Source organism: Budorcas taxicolor, chromosome 5, assembly GCF_023091745.1.
Source record: "Budorcas taxicolor isolate Tak-1 chromosome 5, Takin1.1, whole genome shotgun sequence".
Taxonomy (NCBI): Eukaryota; Metazoa; Chordata; class Mammalia; order Artiodactyla; family Bovidae; genus Budorcas; species Budorcas taxicolor.
Window position 1 is genome coordinate 156,508,697 of NC_068914.1, and position 24,032 is coordinate 156,532,728.

Below are 24,032 nucleotides of genomic sequence, written 5' to 3' on the forward strand. Positions count from 1 at the left end.
CTCAGCCCTCAGCAGATGGGGGCGGCCAGCTGCCTCTTTAGGACAGTTGCTGCTTCCATTTATCCACACCACCCCTCTCCTCCCAGTGGAATGGAGTTCCCGCCAGCACTGCCCTCCTCCATCGTCTGTGTCAGCCGGTCCTAGCCCATCCGTAGGGTGAAAGAACTCATCAAGAGCTTCTTCTGCCCTTGCAAACCCATATCAGCTACTTGTAACCATCTCCAAGGGATATGGCGTTGCTCCCTGTCCATTCATCTGCATGAGCTGCTCTTGACTTCCTTAAAGGGTCAAGAAAGCAACTTTTCTGCTTGTCGGATTTGTTGACGTCAGCTGTGTGAGCCCCAACGTGGGACAAGGGTGTCTCCTTCATTGCTTAAAGCTTATTTGTAAGGATGGGTCACTCCAGATGGGGGGGAGCAAGGGCCAGGATCACTTTTTAAAAAAAACCACCGCTGGTGACTGGCCCAGAGTGCAGCCACACACCCTCCCTACCCCATATAGCAGCCATTTAGGAATGGTGGTTTTCCTGAAGAGACATTCCTGGAGTTGACTTCCTTATCCTTAGATTTTAAATAAGAACTAAACACACACACCAAATTCCAGAAGCTCACGAGATGTGAACTCTAGGAAGAAAAGCACCCTTCTGTCCACTTAGCAATAAGAGGGAATCTTTTCCCACCTACCCTGGCTACTCCTACACCCCACCCCGCCCCCACTCCATTAATGTGAGTAATGAATTAGCCTGGCCACAGTCGGTCACTGTAGGCTGGTGGAAAATCCCCAGTGGAGGGCAAAGCCCTCCCACCAGATGCATGAATGTTTGCGAATGTTGGCTGCCACTGCCCACCCCTGCACTGAGTCTTTATGGATTACCCGTTGCCCACTGCCCGACCACTTCCACCTGGACACAACTTGCTCAAAGGCTGGTGACTTGTGGGCCATTCATCTACAACCAAGTCCTGATGGAGCAAGAGGCCCAAGCCTAGGGGATGCAAGAACGACCCATTTCTTAAATGTTACCAGTCCCAGCCAACCTTTTGGTGACATTACGGTTAATTTTCCCAATTGAAAGTAAGCCAACAGACACTCAAACTGGTTGTGTAAATGTTGCTAGACTTTATGTGTTGTACAACTAAACATTGCTGTTTGAACAATAACTGTCTGAACTGTGTTTTATTTGTGCTCCTCAATCCTTGGCCAAATTAGCTATTACATCATCTCACTCCTGTGGAGGGTGAGATAGGACCATGTTGGTAAGAAGCAGACACAGAAATTAGAGATGGAAAATTTTTGTTCATCTTCAGTTGGCAAGAAATTGGTTGCCAGGCATTATTCTCTGGAATTTTGTATCCAAAATAAGTTATAGATCTTTCACACGACCTTGAGGGATGTGGTACTCTATGTAGCCTGTTTCTTCCAATGGAGACGATGCTTATTTTCATTCAATTAATTTCCGAGCTTTCTCTCCTCCTTTTTCCAAAGGCATGAAACCAAAACTGTGAGAGGAGTGGATCCATCTTGCGAGAAACCTGCCTATTTTGCGCTGAAGACTTTTAAACTTAAAGCACTAGCTTTTCTCTTACCTTTTTTGAACTTAAGTCAGTCCTCCCTGTCTATGCGGTTTACACTGTCTTCTATAGCCAGCAAATAACACAACTCTACCTGCACATTATTTCTCTGAATTTGAATACAACAACCATATGCAGTTGTGTTTGGATCCTCAACGTTCTGTATGTTGATCTCAAGGTATAAACGAATGGTAGGGGTCAAGACTAGAGGAAGCAAGGTCAGTGTGCTCTTGGAGTCATTCAAGTTAAATGATGAGGGCCAGAACTAGAGCCACAAGGAGAAGAAAAGTGAGAAGATTTGAGAGACAGTTGGGCTTCCCTGGTGGCTCAGAGGGTAAAGCGTCTGCCTGCAGTGCAGGAGACCTGGGTTCGATCCCTGGGCCAGGAAGATCCCCTGGAGAAGGAAATGGCAATCTACTCCAGTACTCTTGCCTGGAAAATCCCATGGACAGAGAAGCCTAGTAGACTACAGTCCATGGGATCGCAAAGAGTTGGACACAACTGAGTGACTTCACTTTCTTTCTTTTCTTGGCAAACATAAAATATTACAGCTGAAAGAAACCTAAGAGTTCTTCTACTTCTTTCTTCAAACAGATAAAGAAACAAGGCTAGGAAGCATGATCATCTTGCCCAAGGTTATATACTTAGTTAACAATGCAGGACAGGACCTAGAGAGCAATGCGTGATGTTTGTTCCACTGCTTCACACCATTCCTATGGTAGTCATAATTAAAAATATATGTATACATATATATTTCTGAAATCAGGATACATCTTACAACAGATGTCAGTAGATTTAGCAGCTTTTCCCCCTTAAGAGTTACACTTTAAAATGGTGCATTTTATAACTGTTGTTTAGTTGCTGAGTTGTATCTGACTCTTCATGACCCCATGGTCTGTAGCCCACCAGGCTCCTCTGTCCAGATTTCCCAGGCAAGAATATTCAAGTGGCTTGCTATTTCCTTCTCCAGGGTATCTTCCTGACTCAGCGATCAAACCAGTGTCTCCTGCTTGGTAGGCTGTCTTTACCTCTGAGCCACCTGGGAAACCCCTATTTTATAACTGACAACATCTTAAATTTGATGAAATATATGGTAGGTAATCCAGATATTAACATCCTTTTATTGGAAGACCTCTTGTGCTATTGGTGAAGTTCAAGGAAATAAACGAACACACAACATTTTAGTCTTAAAAGCAACTCTGATAAAATGTATCACCTGATCCTCACAATCACCCTTTGGAGGAGGCAGGGCAGGTATGATGGGAGACACAGAGACAAAAGGCTCTCTCCATCTTGGAGCTGGAACGGACTCACTCAGGGTCGAAATCCCCTCTTGGATCTCCTCACCCAGCTCTTGCGCCATTTCCTGGACGCTGCCTCACAAAAAATTGGCTCTGATTTCAGTCTTTCTCTGGGGGAAGAGAGTTCTGCTCGCCTCAGGAGAAGTGAGGAATCATTTCAAACTTTTTCTCCAAAGGGCAACAGTTCTCTGACCTGGGTCAGGAAGGGCATAGGAAAATCCCGCTTTTAATTTTGACTCCTGACAGGACCAATTCAAGTCCATACTCGTGGGCAGCGGGGCAGCTAGGCAGGGGCGACAAAGCAGCGGCCAAGACTGGGTCTGGCTGTGGTGATCACCGCCTCATCCCTTACTCCTCGGCGCTCTGGGGGCGGAGCCAAGCCCCTGGACCTGCCCGCTTTCCCCTCACGGCTGTCTCAACCTTGACTCTGCTGGGTCCTCTGACGGAGGCCCCTCACGTGACCAGCTGCCGCATTCACTCACTCCGGGTCCTTGCGCCATAATCTCCGCCCTCCCCTTCAGAACCCCGCCCAACAGCTTGGCGCAGGCCCCGCCCCTTCCCATCTGCGGGGCGGCCCGAGGGGGCCTGGGCAGGATGGCAGTGAACCAGAGCCACACCGAGAGCCGTCGTGGGGCCCTCATCTCCACTGGCGAAAGGTGCCTGAAAGGAAGCCTGTGGAGCTGTCGGAGGGAGGAGAGGCCAGGAGAATTGGCGGTGCACAAACTCTCAGCCAGTCAGAGACTTTCCCGCCTTTTCTGCGCTCATAGCAAGCGTAGCTCTTCCCCGACCATTAGAGCCGGCGCTGCCTCGCGGGTGTTCTGGATGTGAATGTGGCGGAGGCGGGAATAGGGGTGTCGCACGTGTGAAGGGCATGTGCCCAGGGAGTGAGCCGTGTGCTGCCTCAGAAAAAAGTTGGAAGTGCAGTGGCAGGAAAGGGAAGTCACACCGACCCTCGGGGTGGCGTGCCGTGCCGTTAGGAGTCAGCTACCTTTGTGGAGTGACGGCAACAAGGTCCCAGGCTTCTGGGAGGTAGAAAAGGCACGAGTGTGGCTCTTTCTAGAAAGATCCTAAACTGTCCAGGGCCTCTCTTCACCCTCAGAACTTCAAAAAGCCCCCTCTCTTCTTCGTCCCCAATCAAGGAGATGGCTGGTCTTACTTTTTTGAAAAGATGGGGACCACAAGAAGACACGTCTGGGAAGAGTGATGTTCTGTCATCTCCCGTGGGGGCCCTGGGGTTTGCGCCCATGGCTTTGTGGTGCTAGCAGTGCCTGCCGTTCACCTGTTTCCTCCAGCCTCGTCAGGTTCAGCCCAGAGTTGCCCATTTTTACTTCCCTACCCAATACCTCCAGTACTTTGGCCACCTCATGCAAAGAGTTGACTCATTGGAAAAGACTCTGATGCTGGGAGGGATTGGGGGCAGGAGAAGGGGACGACCGAGGATGAGATGGCTGGATGGCATCACGGACTCGATGGACGTGAGTCTGAGTGAACTCCGGGAGATGGTGATGGACAGGGAGGCCTGGCGTGCTGCGATTCATGGGGTCGCAAAGAGTGGGACACGACTGAGCGACTGAACTGAACTGAACCCAATACCTCGGCCCCTGCTTCACTCCCCTCCTCAATCCCTTGCCCAGGCTGTTAAGAGTCCTGTTCAAACTCCCCAACAGTTCTTAAATATGCTCCTCTCTCTGCTCAGATTGGCCCTCGTTTTCCTTTGCTCTCACCTAGCTGTGAGACTCTGAAGCCCAATGCAGTGCTCAGGTGAGGCAAAACACACCCAGATTGCTTTGAATGCATCTATCAGGAAGATCCTTTAAGACAGTGCATCGTGCTGATGTCCAGATCTGTTTTTTCTATGCTTCCTTCCCCAGAATATTTTCTTGACAGATTTATACACTCTGAAGGCCGTACATCCTCCCTTGGCCCTGAAGGACGGCTGCTGTTTTGTTCAGTTTTCCTAGTAGTGAGATGATTGCCCACCATGCGGATGCCCTGCACGCTGGCCTGGAGAACTGAGACCTGTGTGCCTGTGGCTCTGTGCCTGGAAGCCACTTCTAATCTGGTGTTTGGGTGTCTTCTCAGCTGGGCTACGAGTTTGTCTCTCTGCTTTTCTGTTTGTGTGCTAGAGGCAAGGAATGAAGCGTGGTCTTAAAAAAAGTATAACAAATATTGTGAATTATCTTTGTGGAGTCCTTTCTGTGCTCTCCAATGGTTCGCCTTATTGGGGCACTGTTCTAAGGGCTTTATGTTTATAATTGCTCTATCTGCAATGAGGATCAGTATGATTTTCTTCATGTCACAGGTGGAAAAACTGAAACAAAAAGTAATTTGCCTAAAATCATATGGTCAGGCATGTGGGAGAGCTCTGAATTTTGGTAGTGTGTATTCATGTCTCTACGCTGGCTGCCCCTTGAAAAGAACTATGTCTCTTTTTTTCTCCTCTGCAAGCAAAGCTCTGTCAGGGCTCTACCTTTTCGGATAGAAACTACTTTACAGAAATAGCTTGAGAGGAAGAAGATTGGTTATATTTTGACTTCTCCTGACTATTCACAATACACAGTTAAGAAATTCATCACAGCTTGGCTGTGTTATGTGGAGATTTTTTTTCTGATCCCAGCTGAAAAGTCATAAATGTATGAGCCAGACTGTACTGGTAAAAAGGAAGATACTGATTGAGTTTTGTTTTTTAAAAAAAAATCCATATTTTAAAATGTGCAGGTAATACCATTTAGAAAAATTGGGAAACATTTAATTACTCCAAATTCTTACATGAAGTGCTTTTTATATTTTGATATGTATCCTGTTGCACATCCCCCCTGTGGAAATACACACCTTCCCCTATCAGACTGCTTTGTAATTTGTTTTCCTCATTTACTGATGTATTGAGAATGCTTTGCAGTATTGGCATCTATTAATACATCATTACTTTTGATGTCTGGTACTCCAATATGTAGACATTTTTGCTCAAGGCACTATCTGGGATAAGTCTGGTTTTAATTTGTCATTGCTATAAACATTGCCACAGTGAATTTCTTAAAGATTTATTTTTGTTCACCTATCAAAATGTTTCTTTCAGACATATTCCTGAAAGTGAAATTGTGGGGTCAGAAGACATAGACTTTTAAAAAATAATTATTTGTTATTTATTTAAATATTTATTTTTATTTATTTGGCTGTGTTGAGTCTTGATTTTGGCACACAAACCTTTGTTGTGGCCTGTGGGATCTTTAGTTCTGGTGTGCAGGATCTAGTTCCTGGACCAGGAATTGAACCCAGGCCTGCATTGGGAGCTTAAAGTCTTAACTGCTGGACCACCAGGGAAGTCCCCAGAGGACATAGACTTAAAAATTTTTTTTTTACATATTTATATAAAAATCCTTGTAAAAATATTTTTAAATATTACACATATTTTATATTTAACATATTTATAAATGGAAATATATTTATTGCAAATTCCCCCTACGGTTTCAGTTTCAGTTCAGTTGTTCAGTCGTGTCTGACTCTTTGCGATCCTGTGAACCACAGCATGCCAGGCCTCCCTGTCCATCACCAACTCTCGGGGTCCACCCAAACCCATGTCCACTGAGTCAGTGATGCCATCCAACCATCTCATCCTCTGCCGACCCCTTCTCCTCCTGCCCTCAATCTTTCCCAGCATCAGGGTCTTTTCAAATGAGTCAGCTCTTCGCATCAGGTGGCCAAAGTATTGGAGTTTCAGCTTCAGCATCAGTCCTTCCAATGAATATTCAGGACTGATCTCCTTTAGGATGGACTGGTTAGATCTCCTTGCAGTCCAAGGGACTCTCAAGAATCTTCTCCAACACCTCTGTTCAAAAGCATCAATTCTTCTGCATTCAGCTTTCTTTATAGTCCAATTCTCACATCCATACATGACCACTGGAAAAATCCCCCTACAGAACTGTATCAATTTACATTCTTTTTAATACTTTGTGTCCAATTTCACCTTGCCAACACTGAATGTTTATCTTTGATAGCTCTGCCAGTCTGATAGGAAAGGAAAGGAAAGTGAAGTTGCTCAGTCATGTCTGACTCTTTGCGACTCCATGGACTGTAGCTTACCAGGCTCCTCCATCCATGGAATTTTCCAAGCAAGAGTACTGGAGTGGGTTTCCATTTCCTTCTCCAGAAGATCTTCCTGACTCAGGGATTGAACTCAAGTCTCCCGTGTTGCAGGCAGACACTTTACCATCTGAGCCACCAGGGAAGCTAGTCTGATAATGGAATCCAAATAATGAAATCTTTTTTTAAAGTTTTATTGCTAATGAAATTATTTTTGTCTTATGGTTATCGACTATATATGTATTTGGTGAATTTTCTTGGTTCATAAATATCCTCCACTTTTTGGCTAATTTGTTCAATCATTTTTGTGTGGTAAAAACACATAACAAAAATTACTATCTTAACCATTAAAAAATAAAAATTGTATATAAAGTATATAACAATAATGTAACGTACACAGTGAAATGATTATTGCAGTCAAGTTAGTTAACATTTCATTTCCTCAAATAATTACCTTTTTGTTTTAGTGTGATGAAAGCACTTCAAATCTACTCTCTTAGCATATTTCCAGTGTTCAGTACAGTATTATTAAATATAGTCTTCACGCCTGCATATTAGATCTCTAGACTTATTTATCTTCAGTTCAGTTGCGTTCCTCAGTCGTTTCCGACTCTTTGCAGCCCCATGGGCTGCAACACACCAGGCTTCCCTGACCATCAGCAACTCCCAGAGCTTGCTCAAACTCATGTCCATCGAGTCGGTGATGCCATCCAATCGTCTCATCCTCTGTTGACGCCTTCTCATGCTGCCTTCAATCTTTCCCAGCATCAGGGTCTTTTCCAGAGAGTCAGTTCTTCACATCAGGTGGCCAGACTATTGGAGCTTCAGCTTCAGCATCAGTCCTTCCAGTGAATATTCAGGACTGATTTCCTTTAGGACTGACTAGTTTGATCTCCTTTCAGTCCAAGGGACTCTCAACAGTCTTCTCCAACACCACAGTTCAAAAGCATCAGTTCTTCTGCATTAAGCTTTCTTTATGGTCCAAGTCTCACATCCATACATGACTACTGGAAAAACCAGAGCTTTGACTAGATGGACCTTTGTTGGCAAAGTAATGTCTCTGCTTTTTAATATGCTGTCTAGGTTGGTCATAGCTTTTCTTCCAAGGAGCAAGCGTCTTTTAATTTCATGGCTGCAGTCACCATCTGCAGTGATTTTGGAGCCCCCAAAAATAAAGTCTGTCACTGTTTCCATTGTTTACCCATCTATTTGCCATGAAGTGACAGGACCAGATACCATGATCTTTGTTTTTTGAATGTTGAGTTTCAAGCCATCTTTTTTCACTCTCTTCTTTCACTTTCATCAAGAGGCTTTTTAGTTCCTCTTCACTTTCTACCATAAGGGTGTTGTCATCTGCATGTCTGAGGTTATTGATATTTTCCCCAGCAGTCTGATTCCAGCTTGTGCTTCATCCAGCCCGGCATTTCACATGATGTATTCTGCATAGAAGTTAAATAAGCGGGGTGACAATATACAGCCTTGATGTACTCCTTTCCCAATTTGGAACCAGTCCATTATTCCATGTGCGGTTCTAACTGTTGCTTCCTGACCTGCATACAGGTTTCTCAGGAGGCAGGTCAGGTGGTCTGTTATTCCCATCTCTTTCAGAATTTTGCACAGTTTGTTGTGATCCACACAATCAAAGGCTTTGGGGTAGTCAGTAAAGCAGAAGTAGATGTTTTTCAACTCTCTTGCTTTTTCAATGATCCAGCAGATGTTGGCAATTTGATCTCTGGTTCCTCTGCCTTTTCTAAAACCAGCTTGAACATCTGGAAGTTCTTGGTTCAGGTACTGTTGAAGCCTCGCTTGGAGAATTTTGAGCATTACTTTGCTAGCGTGTGAGACGAGTGCAATTGTGCCGTAGTTTGAGCATTGTTTGCCATTGCCTTTCTTTGAGATTGGAATGAAAACTGACCTTTTCCAGTCCTGTGGCCACTGCTGAGTTTTCCAAATTTGCTGGCATATTGAGTGTAGCACTTTCACAGCATCATCTTTTAGGATTTGAAATAGCTGAGCTGGAATTCCATCACTTCCACTACCTTTGTTCGTAGTGATGCTTCTTAAGGCCAATTGGACTTTGCACTCCAGGGTGTCTGGCTCTACATGACTGATCACACCATCGTGGTTATCTGGGTCATTCAGATCTTTTTTGTACAGTTCTCATGCGTATTCTTGCCACCTCCTCTTAATATCTTCTGCTTCTATTAAGCCCATACCATTTCTGTCCTTTATTGTGCCCATCTTTGCATGAAATGTTCCCTTGGTATCTTTGATTTACTTGAAGAAATCTCTAGTCTTTCCTAGTCTATTGTTTTCATCTGTTTCTTTGCATTAATCACTTAGGAAAGTGTTCTTATTTCTCCTTGCTATTGTTTGGAACTCTGCATTCAGAGGGTGTATCTTTCCTTTTCTCCTTTACCTTTTGCTTCTCTTCTTTTCTCAGCTATTTGTAAGGCCTCCTCAGACAACCATTTTGCCTTTTTGCATTTCTTCTTGGGGATAGTTTTGGTCACCGCCTCCTATACAATGTTACAAACTTCCATCCATAGTTCTTCAGGCACTCTATCATGATCTAGTCCCTTGAATCAATTTGTCACTTCCAGCGTATAATCGTAAGGGATTTGATTTAGGTCATACCTGAATGGTCTAGTGGTTTTCCCTACTTTCTTCAATTTACTCATCCTACATAACTCTAAATTTGTATCCTTGCCTAACGTTTCCCCATTTCCCTCATCCCCTCAACCCCCAATAACTACTGTTATACTCTTTGCTTCTGTGAATTTGATTTTGTTTTAGGTTCCACATGTGGGTGAAATCGTATAATTGTCTTTGTCTCTGCTATTGCACTTAGCACAGTGTCCTCAAGGTTCACCCATGTTGTGGCATGTGACAATATTCTTTCCTTTTTAAGCCTGAATAATATTCCATTGTATGTATATACCACATTTTGGTTCTCCATTCACTGATAGACTTTTAGATTGCTTCCTCCTCTTGGCTATTATGAATATGAGTGCACAAATATCTTTTTGAGACCTTGTTTTCAACTCTTTTTGACATATACCCAGAAGTGGGATTTCTGGACCATGGAGTAATTCTATTTTTAATTTTTTGAGGCCACTCCATACGGTTCCATAGTGCCTGAACCACTTTACAATCCCACCAAGAGTGCACAGAATTTTCAACCTGTCAATATTCTAGGCCACAAACACCTAGGATATCTTTTTCAATAGTAGTCATCCTAATAGGTGTGAGGTGATATCTCATTTGTGGTTTTGATTTGCACTTATCTGATGATTAATAATGTTGAGCATCTTCTGGTTTTTTTTTTTGCTATTTATATATTATTTTGGAGAAATGTCTATTTAAATCCTCTGTCCATTGAAAGAATTTTTTTCTTTTAAACTTTTTATTTTGTATTGAGGTATAGCCAGTTAACAATGTGATAGTTTCAGGTGAAAAGCAAAAAGACTCAGTCATGCATATACATGTAACCATTCTCCCCCAGACTCCCCTCCCATCCAGGCCACCACGTAACACTGAGCAGAGTTCCATGTGCTATACAGTAGGTCGTTGTTGGTTACCCCTTGGCCATTTTTAAATTAGATTTGTTGTTGCTGAGTTGTATGAGTTCTTTATATATCCTAGATGGGCTGTGTGTGTGTGTGTGAGCCAGTCTTTGTGACTCAGTCAGGCAATGTAAAACTGTCTTAATTTTTACTTCCTGATTGGGCAGAGCCTCATTGTCAGCCAGAGGTAACTGTTCTAGAGCCTTCTCAGGTTTCTTCTGAGCATGAACCCAGCCCTGATATGTGAAAGCACCCAGTCTGTGATGCTTTCTAGATTCCCATGAACATGTTAGAGGTTTTCAAAGCCTTTATTTCTCAAAGCATCTCATTCCCCAGTCTTTTCTTCCTGTCTTTTAAGTTTTTTATTGTTTGCCCCCCAAAATCATCTTTTGCCCCACTTAACAGCTCTCACACATTTTGAAATGTTGTTTAACAAACGTGCCCTTGGTAGCTGCCTTAATCCTGAGAGAATTCTGAGCTAGTCCTCCAGGGAACCCCTGGACAGGTCAAAGCAGAAAACCACAGTAACGTCTGTTCTTCTCCCCTCGCCCCAGCACTTTGTACTTATACTGAGAATGTGGGTTGCTGTTTTCAGAGCTGTGCCAAGCTAGGGAGTGGAGGAGTACTGGCCTAAGTTGAAGTGCACGAAGCTCTTCTTGACGCTCTTATTTTTTTTCTTGATTAAACATTCCCCTGGTTGCTATAAGTTTTGGTTAGATTCTAGAGTTTTAGACTGGCTTTTAGAGATCCCTGTTCCACTATTGTTGCTGACATCCACTTTTTCATACTCTTTTAAGAAGGACTTTTTAGCCATATACTATCACCCTAATTCCAGTTCTTATTACCTCATATCAGGACTATGTTAGTTCTTAAATGGATCCCTCTGACATATCACCATTTCCTTGATCATGTGACCTACCTGCTGAGACAGCTGCAGGTCACAGTTCTGCCTTGCCTGTTGAATGATGTCTCTAGCTCTGGTCCCAGCACGGGCCCAGCTTTATCTCACTATTCCTCCTAATCACACTTCCATGATGTTTTGATAAATTCACGCAGGTAGGCTACTCCCAAGTATACAGTGTTCTTTCCACTAATGCTGTTTGCATCCCATCATGGCCGTCCCCTACCCTTACTTCTGCCCAGTGAAACACTATTCATCTCTTAAGAATCAGCTCAAATTTCAATTTTTCTATAAAATCATTCCTAATTACTTCTATCAAGAGCTGATCTCTACCTGCCATGATATTTTTGTTCTGCCTATGTGATGCATATCATGTTTTTCTTGCATTATTACTTATATCCATGTTTTCATTCATTCATTCAATAAATATTAATAGCATATATATATATATATATATATATATATATATATAACTAAGAAAGAGAAAAAACCCCAGTAGGATTCTGTAAGAGTAGGATGGGTCCAGGGTTTTCAGGTTAGGAGTGAAGGGAGAACATGGCAGACATGTCAGAGGATCCTGTAGCTCACTTCATATGTCTCACCTTCTTTACCAGAGTCCAAGAAACAGTTTCATTAACACAGTGCTTTATATAAAATGCACAAGAAGTATAAGAATTAGTGGACTTTAAGAATAGAATTAGGTTTGCTAAGAAAGAAAAAAAAAAGAACCCAGTGATAAAGAGGAAGACAGGTGTGAGTTGTCAGAGAATAAGATCATTTTAATTCCTTTCTATTTTAATAAAATAGTAGCAGTAGCACCAGTAGCAGCCAATAACCTCCCTCCAGGCTAGAAACTGCACCGAGAGCTTTGTTTGTGTCTTTTCGTATAACTCCTAAACTGCGTGCTGTCCGCCTTTCTTTTCTGCAGTGTCTTGAAGCAGTGTGAGGATGTGGACCTCTGCTTCCTGCAGAAACCAGTGGAATCCCATCTCTTTAATGGCACAAAGAAAGGAACGTTGTTTCTCACTTCATACCGGGTAATTTCTCTCTTTTTAATCTAATTTATTTTATTTATTTATTTTTTTCACTGTGCTGGGTCTTCATTGCTGTGCCCGGGCTTTTTCTAGTTGTGGTGAGTTGGGGTTACTCTGTAGTTGTGGTGCTCGGGCTTCTCATTGCAGTGGCTTCTCTTGTTCAGGAGCACAGGCTCTAGGGCACTTCGGCTCAGGAGTTGTGGCACACAGGCTTAGTTGCCCTGTGGCATGTGGAATCTTCTTGGACTAGGAATCGAACCCATGTCCCCTGCATTGGCAGGCAGATTCCTAACCATTGAACCCCCAGGAAAGTCCCATAACAGGTAATTTCTGCTTCTCCTTTGATCTAATTAACTCTACGTTTATTTCCCTTAAAAGGGAGAGAGGTTAAACCTTGACTTTCAAAATGTTTTGAAACGTTACCACTTGGAGATTTTCCTTGTTGAAGAGTGATGGAAGAAAATCTGTGATGTTTCTCAATTAGGCCAGAATGCCAAAGCAGCCTCGACTTTAGAATTGTTCTTCTATGTCTCAACGCATGGACGAATCGCATTCCTTTCCCAAAGTTTCTTTCCTTTCTTAGGTGGTCTTCGTGACTTCACATTTAGTCAATGACCCCATGCTTTCTTTTATGATGCCCTTTGACCTGATGAGTGATTGCACCATTGAACAACCGATTTTTGCCCCCAACTACATTAAAGGAACCATTCAGGCAGCTCCGGGTGGTAAGTATCCCCCTCAGAAGTGTATTTTTTCTCAAAAGCTTATAGAAGGTCTAAGATTCAGACTCCACTGGGTGGTGCTTCTCTCCATGCTTTTGGCAGTGCTTCTGTTACCAGCGTGCCAGCCTCTTAGTGAGTGTCTGCCATTTCTCCCCCCAGGTGGCTGGGAAGGACAAGCTGTTTTTAAGTTATCCTTCAGGAAAGGAGGTGCCATCGAATTTGCCCAACTGATGATAAAAGCTGCCTCTGCTGGTGAGTGATGCTGGTAAAGATATCAAGCTCTTTGGGATTTGGGGGCCTGTACAATTGGAATAGGATGGTTAACTAGTGAAGACTTCTGCCCTCTGTGGTCAGGATGGTGGTATTTCCCCACGTTGTTGTTTAGTCGCTAAGCTGTGTCTGACTTTTTTCAACTTCATGTACTGTGTAGCCTGCCAGGCTCCTCTGTCCGTGGGATTTCCCAGGCAAGAATACTAAAGCAGGTTGCCATTTCCTTCTCCACATTTCACATGTATTCAGTGGGTATTTCCTGAGCCTACTGACTATGAACCAAGTACCCTACTACATGCTAGGAACATAACCTGAAGAAGTTCACAATCTAGTGGGAATTTACAGTCAGACACCTGAGTGATTTTACCTTAGTAAATCATTCGGATAGTCTCTTGTCCGTTTAAGTGGCTGCATCATTGAATACTCTTGTTTTTGGTGGAGTTACCTTGGCTCTTCTTCCTCTGGCATGCCTTCTTGTCTTCTCTCTGGCTATAGCTTTGCTCTTCTTGGGTTTAATTCTCATTTTTCACGGGACTAAAGCATGGGAAGAGATACTGTCAAGTCCTGCAGCACTGATCTAATAGATGTACCAGAGGACTCTTTTCAAACTTAGAATACAAGTAATCTTTTAATTCAATGTAGCTTCACTTTGTATCCCTCACTCTCTCAGTTTTTGTATTCCAATCCAGCTGGACTTCTTTGTACCTTGCTCTCCCATCTCTGAGCCTTCAGGCTATTTGCTCTGTCTGGAATGCTCTTCTTTCTCCCTTGCTTTCCACCACCAACTCCAGTCTAGTTAAGCTGCACATGGTCTGGTGGAAATAGACATATGCAAGAATAATACATTATCCTATCTTACGGTGGGCTTTCCTGGTGGCTCAGAGGTAAAGAATCCGCTTGCAATGCAGGAAATACAGAAGTGGATTTGATCCCTGGGCTGGGAAGATCCTCTGGAGAAGGAAATGGCAACCCACTCCAGTATTCTTGCCTTGGAGACCCCATGGACAGAGGAACCTGGCGGGCTACAGTCCATGGGGTCACGAAGAGTTGGACACAACTGAGCACATCCCACCCAGTTAAGATAATGCTAGCTACTGAAACAGATAAACCCCAAATTATCAGTGACTTAAGATAGTGGTGGAGAAGGAAATGACAACCTATTCCAGTATTCTTGCCTGGGAAATTCTATGGACAGAGGAGCCTGGCTGGCTGCAATCCATGGGGTGGCAAAAAATCAGACATAACTAAGCGACTAAACAAACAACAATAAGGTAATAGATATTACTGCTTATATAAAGGCCAGTTGGGAACTTCTCTGACAGTTCAGTGGTTAAAATTTCCCATTTCATCGCAGACAGTGTGAGTTCTATCCCTAGCCTGTAGCTTAGACCCCACATGCCTCAGGGCCAAAAAAGCAAAGCATGAAACAGAAGCAGTATTGCAACAAATTCAATAAAGACTTTAAAAATGGCTCCCATCAAAATAAACCTTAAAAAGAGGCCAATCAGCAGGGGTTAAAGGGACCTCTGTTCCACACAGCCCTTCAGGGACCCAGGGTAGTAGAGTCTCATCATTAACACATGGCTTCCACAGCCTCTTTGGGTGGTCAGCAGAGTGAGGAAGAGAGTAAAGATCTCACCTGGGATGTTTTCATGGGCCAGGCACGGAAGCTGTGTACATTGCTTCTGGTCATATGCCATAGGGCAGAAATTAGTGTGGCAGGTTGACAATGGTTCTGAAAATATAATCCTCAGAATCTTTGAATGTTACTTTGTAAAAAAAAAAAAAAAAGGCTTTTCAGATATAATTAAGGATCTTGAGATGAGAGAATTACTCTAGATTACTCAAATACCATCAAATACTAAATACCATTAAAGTGTCCTTATAAAAGAGATGCAGAGACCAACAGAAGCTTTCTTTGGTAATGTCATTGTTGTTGTTCAGTCGGTAAGTCATGTCCAACTCTTTATGACCCCATGGACTGCAGCATGCCAAGCTTCCCTGTTCTTCACTCTCTCCCAGAGTTTGCTCAAACTCATGCCCACTGAGTCAATGCCATCCAAGCATCTCATCCTCTGTGGCTCCCTTCTCCTCCTGCCCTCAACATTTCCCAGCATCAGGGTCTTTTCCGATGAGTCATCTCTTTGCATCAGGTGGCCAAAGTATTGGAGTGTCAGCTTCAATATCAGTCCTTCCAATGCATATTCAGGGTTGATTTCCTTTAGGATTGATGGGTTTGATCTCCTTGCTGTCCAAAGGACTCTCAGGAGTCTTCTCCAGCACCACAGTTCAAAAGCATCAATTCTTCAAGGGTGCTCAGCCTTCTTTATGGCCCAACTCTCACATCCATCCATGACAACTGGAAAAACCATAGCTTTGATCATATAGACCTTTGTTGGCAAAGTGATGTCTCTGCTTTTTAAAACACTGTCTAGGTTTGTCATAGCTTTTCTTCCAAGGAGCAAACATCTTAATTTCATGGCTGCAGTCACCACCTGCAGGGTACTGCCATTATGTTGGCCTTTAATGGAGTTATCTTGACAACTTGATAGAATCTTCACTTGAAAATTTTTTCTGAATCCCTATTATGGTGGGTGTTATGCTAGGCCTTCAATAAGCACAGGAAAATGTACACAATCAGTGTCTTCAGGAAGCATGCAGTTGAGGACAAGGACAGAATATATTTTAAATCTTGTATCCTGGGAGCATTGCCGGACACTCATGTAACATGTTGGTTAAAACTCTGTTAATTATTTGGTTGATAGTTGCTGTATATCTGTCTTAAAAGAATTAAAGAGCCCTTATTTTGCCAAATTTGTCTTCTCAGCTGCCAGAGGAATTCCACGTGGAAGTGTAAATTACTGGTTTGACACTTCAGGACTGTACATAATTACTGTCCCAGGGGCTGCAGTGTGCTCCTCACAGACACCTTGTCCAGGTGAGGTATGGCAGGGAGGTTCTTCCTGGGAGGTGGAAAGGTGTGCCCAGAGCTCACAGATCTAATCACGGATAGCTTGCCTCCAACTCTGCTGCAGGAGAAGCAGCGGAGTTTTGGAGGTTGGAAAATAGTTGAGTCCATGATTTCATTTCCAGATTCAAACCCAGTGGCAAGCCAGTAAGTGACCGGCTTTCCATTTCAGACTTTGTTGTTCAGTCACTCAGTCATGTGCGACTCTTTGCAACCCCATGGACTGCAGCACGCCAGGCTTCCCTGTCCTTCACCAGCTCCCAGAGCTTGCTCAAGCTCATGTCCATCGAGTCAGTGATGCCATCCAGCCATCTCGTCCTCTGTCATCCCCTTCTCCTCCTGCCTTCAATTTTCCCAGCATCAGAGTATTTTCTTCTGAGTTGGCTCTTCGCATCAGGTGGCCAAAGTATTAGAGGTTCAGCTTCAGCAGCAGTCCTTCCAATGAATATTCAGGATTGATCTCCTTTAGGATTGACTGGTTTGATCTCCTTGCAGTCCTAGAGACTCTCAAGAGTCTTCTCCAACACCACAGTTCAAAAGCGTCAATTTCAGGCTTACTTTGATGTACAAATATGGGGGATATTGGGCAACTCTCATCAGTAGGAAGTCACTTCTGCTTACAACCTGAGCAGAAATGTGTGCTCTTGGATACTTCCGCATTCCTCTCTCATACAAGCACAGCCATCACGCTTGTCCACGCCCTTCGTCCTCACTGAAGACTCCAATCCTGGGCTTTGTGACCTGTACTCTTTCCTGCAACAGTTGTGTCTGTCCACAGATGCTGAGTCATGTTCCCCAGAGATGTGGATCAGAGCTCTCAAGTGTGGTTCACAGTGTGTGGGTGGACAACGAAAGGTCTCCTAACAGGCTGCCAACAGACCCCCAGATGCAGGCCATTTCTTGGGTTTTCCTTGGAGCATGACATGCATGTCCATCAGCATTTAGTTTGTATACAACTGATGGGTAGTTATTTCTGGCCTTTGTAGCTACCTTAATCTTTAAGTGTTAATCAACTGACATTCAAAATTTTGAAGTAAGTATTGGTAAGGTTTTATAAAAATGTTTTTAAGTTGAAATTTGTGTAACATACAATTAACCATTTTAAAACGTACAATTCAATGGCATTTAGTGTATCACAGTGCTGTGCAGCCATCAGCTCTCTCCAGTTTCAAAACTTTTCCAAGACTTCGCTGGCAGTCCAGTGGTTGATCTGCCCTTTCACTTAGGGGGTGCAGGTTTGATCCCTGGTCGGGGAACTTAGATCCTGCATGCTGTGCTGCACAGTCAAAAAGCAAACAAACAAACCAAATGGAAAACTTTTCCATTACTCCATAAGAATACCCCATACCACGAAGTAATCATTCCTCGTTGTCTCCTCTCCTTTGTCTCTTGGTTTCCTCTAATCTGCTTTTTGTCCTTTTGGATTTGCCTGTTCTGTGTATATCACATAAAAGAAGCCAAGCAACATGTGGCTTTGTGTTCGGCTTATCTCACTTAACATGATGTTTTCAAGGCTCGTCCAAGATGTAGCATGTATCAGTGCTTCACTCTCTGTGTCTGACTAGTGCTCCACTGTTTATATCAGAGTTTGTTTTTTCATCCGTGCATTGATGCACATTTGGCTTGTTTCCACCTTTTGATTATTATGAGTAATAGCCGTTATAATCATTTATATATAGGTTTCTCTGTAGACATAAGTTTTCATTTCTCTTGAGTACATACTTAGGTTTGGAATTATTGGGTGATATGGTAATTCAATGTTTAACTTGTTTGAGAAACCACCAAACTCTTTTTCCACAGCAACTGCACTGTTTTTTTACTCTCACCAGCAATGTACAAGTTCCTATTTCTCCATATCGTTGTCAAGGCTTGTTATTTTCCTTTCTTTTTGCTAGTTGTTTATATTAAAGTCACCCTAGTGAGGTGAGGTGATATCTCATTATAATTTTAACTTGCATTTTCTTAATGACCAATGGTATTGAATTTCTTTTCATGTGCTTGTTGACCATTTGTGTATCTTCTCTGGAGCTGTATCTATTCAAGTCCTTTGCCCATTTAAAAATATTTATTTTATTCATTTTTGGCCACACTGTGTGTTTGTTGCTGCTCTTGGGCAGCAAGCAGGGGCCACTTGCTTTTGCATTGTGCTTCCTTGCCAGCTTCTCATTGCAGTGGCTTCTCCTGTTGAAGAGCACGGGCCCTAGAGAGTGTGGGCACAGGCCTCGTTGCTCTGCAGCATGTGGGACCTTCCTGGGCCAGAGACTGAACCCACGTCACCTGCATTGGCGGGTGGATTCTTACCCGCTGCACCACCAGGGAAGCCCAAGTGTGGTGGTTAATTTCCAGAAATTTGTGAATTTTCCAGTTTTACTTCTGTTGTTGATTTATAAATTAATCCCTTTGTGATGAGAGAAGCTACTTTGTATGACATCTATCTTTTAAAATCTATCCAGACTTAATTTGTTGCCTAATATATGGTCTATTCTGAAAAATATCACATGTGTCCTCGAGAGTACCAGGGTCCCAGGTGGCACTAGTGGTAAAGAATCCGCCTGCCAGTGCAGGAGACATAAGAGATGTAGGTTCGATCCCTGGGTCAGGAAGATCCCCTGGAGAAGGGAAAATTCCATGGGCAGAGGAGCCTGGTGGGCTACAGTCCATGGGGTCACAAAGAGTTGGACACGGCTGATCAACTGAGCATTTGAGAGTAATGTGCATTCTGTTGTTGGGTAGAGTGTCCTATGTTTGTTAGATCCAGTTGGCTTGCTTTTTCAGATCCTCTACTTCTTATTTATCTTCTCTCTGGTTGTTCTATCCATCAGTGTGAGTGAGGGATATTGAAGTCTTCAACAATTACTGTAAAATTGCTTCTTCCAATTCTGTCAGTTTTGCTTTGTATATGTGATGGTCTGTTATCAGCTGTGCAAATGTTTATAATTGTTATATTCTTTTGCTGTACTGAACGTTTTATTAACATGTAATTTTCTTCTTTATTTCTTAATGATGTTAAGTCTATTTTGATGTAAAGTCTATTTTGTCTGATATTAGTATGGTTACTTTTGCTCTCTTTTGGTTACTATTTACATGGAATATCTTTTTTCATCCTTTAATTTTAATTTATTTATGTCTTTGTATCTAGAACAAGTCTCTTAAACACATAGCATGTAGTTGAATCATGAATTTTCATTCATTCTGCCAATCTCTGTCTTTTGATTGGGGAATTTAATCCACTTGCATTTAAAGTAATTACTGATGATGGGAGCCTTCAGTTCAGTTCAGTCGCTCAGTCATATCCAACTCTTTGCAACCCCATAAATCGCAGCACGCCAGGCCTCCCTGTCTATCACCAACTCCCGGAGTTCAGTCAGACTCATGTCCATCAAGTCAGTGATGCCATCCAGCCATCTCATCCTCTGTTGTCCCCTTCTCCTCCTGCCCCCAATCCCTCCCAGCATCAAAGTCTTTTCCAATGAGTCAACTCTTCGCATGAGGTGGCCAAAGTACTTCTACTGTTTTACTATTTGGTTTTTATATGCCTTATAGCTTTTTTGCCCCTCATTTTCTGCATCACTGTCTTCTTTTGTGGTTTAGTTGATTTTTTGATAGTGAAAAGTTTGAATTCCTTTCTCATTTCCTTTTGTTTATATTGTATAGCTTTATATTGGGTGTGCCTACCATGGGGGTTACATTTAACATCCTAAAGTTATAGCACTGATTTGAATTTTACAATCTTAACTTCAATAACATACACATATTCTGTACCTTTACAAGCCCTCCATCTCACTCCTTTTAGTTGATATCACAAAATTATATCTCTATACAGTGTCCCCAAACACATAATCTAATATTTCCTTTAAATGCATTAGTCTCTTAAGTTATGTAGAAAACAAAAATGAAATTACAAACCTTTGTTAAAATAATATTGACTTTTATAATTGCTCAATGATTTACCTTTATTGAGATATGTATTTTTTCATATGGCTTCAAATTATTATCTAGTGTCCTTTCATTTGATTCCCTTAAGCATTTCTTGCAGGACAAGTCTAGTTGTAATTAACTCCCTCAGGTTTTGTTTATCTGGAAACATCTTTCTTTCTCTATCTGAAAGGAGTTTGGCCAGATATAGGATTCTTGTTGGATAGTTTATTTCTGGCCTCCAACATTCCTGAAGAGAAATCTGCTAATCCTCTTGTTGAGGATCTCTTGTATGTAATTATTCACTTCTCTCTTGCTGCTGTCCCTTGGACTGCAAGGAGATCCAAACGGTCCATCCTAAAGGAAATCAGTCCTGAATATTCATTGGAAGGACTGATGCTGAAGCTGAAACTCCAATACTTTGGCCACCTGATGTGAAGAGCTGACCCATTTGAAAAGACCCTGATGCTGGGAAAGATTGAGGGCAGGAGGAGAAGAGGACGACAGAGCATGAGATGGTTGGATGGCATCACCAACTCAATGGACATGGGTTTGGGTGAACTCCTGGAGTTGGTGATGGACAGGGAGGCTTGGCATGCTGCGGTTCATAGGGTCACAGAGAGTTGGACACGAATGAGCGACTAAACTGAACTGAACTTGCTGCTGTCAAGAGTCTCTATTTTGTAAGTTTGACTATAATGTATCAGTGTGGATCCCTTTGAGTTCATCTTATTTGGAGTTTATTGAGCTTCTTGGATGTTTATATTCATGTGTTTCATCAGGTTTGAGAAGTTTTCAGTCTTTATTTCTTCAAATACTTTCTCTACATCTTTCTCTCTTTCTTCTTTTTCTGAAACTTCCACAATGTATATGTTGGTCTCCTTGGTAGTGTCCCACTGGTCCCTTGGGCTCTGTTCACTTTCCGTCAATCTTTTTCTTTCTATTCCTATCTACAGCTTTTATTGTTCTATATTCAAGTTTACTGGTTCTTTGTTTTGCCTATTCAAATATGAATTTGAATCCCTCTAGTGAATTTTTCATTTCAGTTATTGCACTTTTCAGCTCCAGAACTTTGTTTTGGTTTCCTGTTATGTTTTCTGTCTCTTTACTGATGTTTCTATTTTGTTCATATATCACTTTTCTTGACTTTTATACATTTTTCCTTGTGTTCTTTGAGCATCTTAATGATGATTCTTTTGATTTTTTTCTGGATAGCATAAATATTAAATATGGATTATAGAAAAATAACTTGACAGTTATCCATTCATGTTGACACAGTTAAATAATTTTGGGAATGTAGCCAGGGAACGGAGAAGGCAATGGCACCCCACTCCAGTACTCTTGCCTGGAAAATCCCATGGATGGAGGAGCCTGGTAGGCTGCAGTCCATGGGATCGTGAAGAGTCGGACACGACTGAGCAACTTCACTTCCACTTTTCACTTTCCTGCATTGGAGAAGGAAATGGCAACCCACTCCAGTGTTCTTGCCTGGAGAATCCCAGGGACAGTGGAGCCTGGTGGGCTGCCATCTATGGGGTCGCACTGAGTTGGACACAACTGAGGTGACTTAGCAGTAGCAGTAGCAGTAGCCAAGGAAATAAATAAAATCCATGTTTATTATAATATTAATTGGAAAGTTGGAAGCAACATAACTCTCTGACAATCAGGTAGCACTTATCATAAGTAGCATTTATCCATATGATAAAATATTGTCCAGATTTTAATCTGTGAAATACTTTAATGATATAAAGAACTTTCTTGGCAGTCCAGTGGTTAGGACTTGGCATTTTCATTGCTGAGGGCCAGATTCAGTCCCTGGTTGGGAAACTAAGAATCCCACAAGCCATGCAGAGCAGCCAGGAAAAAAAGAGAAAAATAATATAAAGAGCATTCTCACAATGTCAAGTAAAAAGAGACAGATTTTTAAAAATTATATGATTGTCATAATCATGACTGTATAAAAAATATTAACAGAGATCCTACCTATAAATATACCAAAATAATAAATTTTTGTCTTTGATGATGAAATTATAGATGACTTTTAAAAATTTATCTCTTCTCTATTTCCCAAATACATATTCCTCATTGAGCATTTTTTTTTATTATCAAATCAAACTTTACTGAGTTAAGTATGTATTTGTGTACAACTATTAGTATGTAGAGATTTAACTATAGGTTATTTTCATGTTAATTTGGATTCCTCCACAACAGGAAATGTTAAAGCATCCAACTGGTGATGACTGAAGGATAAGGCTCTTGCATTGTTCTGTCTGAATTCTCTTCCTGTGTCAGTCTGCTTCAGTATTTTTTTTATCTTCCACCTCTTTCTTACTTATTCCTTGTCTGCTCTAAAAAATGAGTAACTGATTTTTTCTTTTCCTTCTCAGCATATCCAATTGTGATCTATGGACCCCCACCACCAGGATATAGAGCCCAACCAGGGGAATATGGAACTCCACAGGAAGGATATGGAGCCCAACCAGGGGGAAATGGAGCCCCACCTATGGGATATGGAGGCCCACCTGGGGGATATGGAGTCCCACCTGGGGGATATGGAACCCCACCTGTGGGATATGGAGTCCCACCTGGGGGATATGGAGCCCCACCTGGGGGATATGGAGTCCCACCTGGGGGATATGGAGTCCCACCTGGGGGATATGGAGCCCCTCCTGGGGGATATGGAGCCCCACCTGCAGGATATGGAGCCCCACCAGCTGGAAATGAAGCCCTACCCCCAGCATATGAACCTCCATCTGCTGGAAATACAGCTGCCTCTCACAGATCTGTGGCAGCTCAGCAGGAGACTTCTCTTCCCTCTACCTCATCTTCTCAGGTCCATTTACCACCTTCTCAGAGTTAAATCTTGAAGATTCACCAAGCAAAGGGCACCCTAAAACTGAAGTTACAGTAAGAAGGAAGACTCAGGTAGGTGGCTGAAGTCCCATCCCAGGTAGTTGTCATACCCTTTGGAAGGGCAACCTTAGAGGGAAGATGAAGCTTTACTTCCATGCCTAGATTTTAGAGGCCAAGTCAGTTCTTGATTGGGCTTCCCTGGTGGCTCAGTTGGTGAAGAATCTGCCTGCAATGCAAGAGATGCAGGTTTGATCCCTGGGTCGGGAAGATCCTCTGGGAGAAGGAAATGGCAACTCACTCCAGTATGCTTGCCTGGGAAATCCCATGGACAGAGGAGCCTGGCAGGCTATAGTCCATGGGGTTGCAAAGAGTCAGACACAACTTAGTGACTAAACCATCACCACCACCACCACCACCACCAATTCTTGATTAGATGCGCTAAAGGAGAAGTACATTCATACAGCTAATTCACCAACAATTTGGTTGACATTGGCTGCATTTTTTTAAAAATTACATTTTTTTAAACATGCCTTGAGTCAGTTTGGAAAAACTGTTCTGCATTTTCCCCTCTCCAATTCAAGAAACATCCATTATCCTAAGTTTGCTAGGAACTAAGATATATGTTAAAAATATCAAGTTGAGGGGTTTCATGGTGATGTGATCACTAATCTAGAGCCAGACATCTTGGAATGTGAAGTCAAGTGGGCCTTAGAAAGCATGACTATGAACAAAGCTAGTGGAGGTGATGGAATTCCAGTTGAGCTGTTTCAAATCCTGAAAGATGATGCTGTGAAAGTGCTGCACTCAATATGCCAGCAAATTTGGAAAACTCAGCAGTGGCCACAGGACTGGAA

General features: G+C 42.6%; 1 protein-coding gene across 1 annotated transcript; it reads left to right on the plus strand.

Moving 5' to 3' along the window:
* The first annotated feature begins 3,463 nt into the window (after positions 1 to 3,463).
* WBP2NL (WBP2 N-terminal like) lies at positions 3,464 to 23,185 on the plus strand. Its single transcript, XM_052640644.1, has 6 exons — positions 3,464 to 3,525; positions 12,345 to 12,453; positions 13,034 to 13,175; positions 13,332 to 13,424; positions 16,270 to 16,380; positions 22,713 to 23,185. The coding sequence occupies exons 1-6, from the start codon at positions 3,464 to 3,466 to the stop codon at positions 23,183 to 23,185; spliced, it is 990 nt and encodes a 329-aa protein (XP_052496604.1).
* The last annotated feature ends 847 nt before the right edge of the window (positions 23,186 to 24,032 follow it).

Excerpts from the sequence above, each read along its gene's own strand:
- WBP2NL (XM_052640644.1), top strand. The coding sequence starts at position 3,464 with ATGGCAGTGAACCAGAGCCACACCGAGAGCCGTCGTGGGGCCCTCATC. Across the intron at positions 13,425-16,269 it reads GATAAAAGCTGCCTCTGCTG|CTGCCAGAGGAATTCCACGT; the intron begins GTGAGTGATGCT and ends TTGTCTTCTCAG. Across the intron at positions 16,381-22,712 it reads CTCACAGACACCTTGTCCAG|CATATCCAATTGTGATCTAT; the intron begins GTGAGGTATGGC and ends TTTCCTTCTCAG.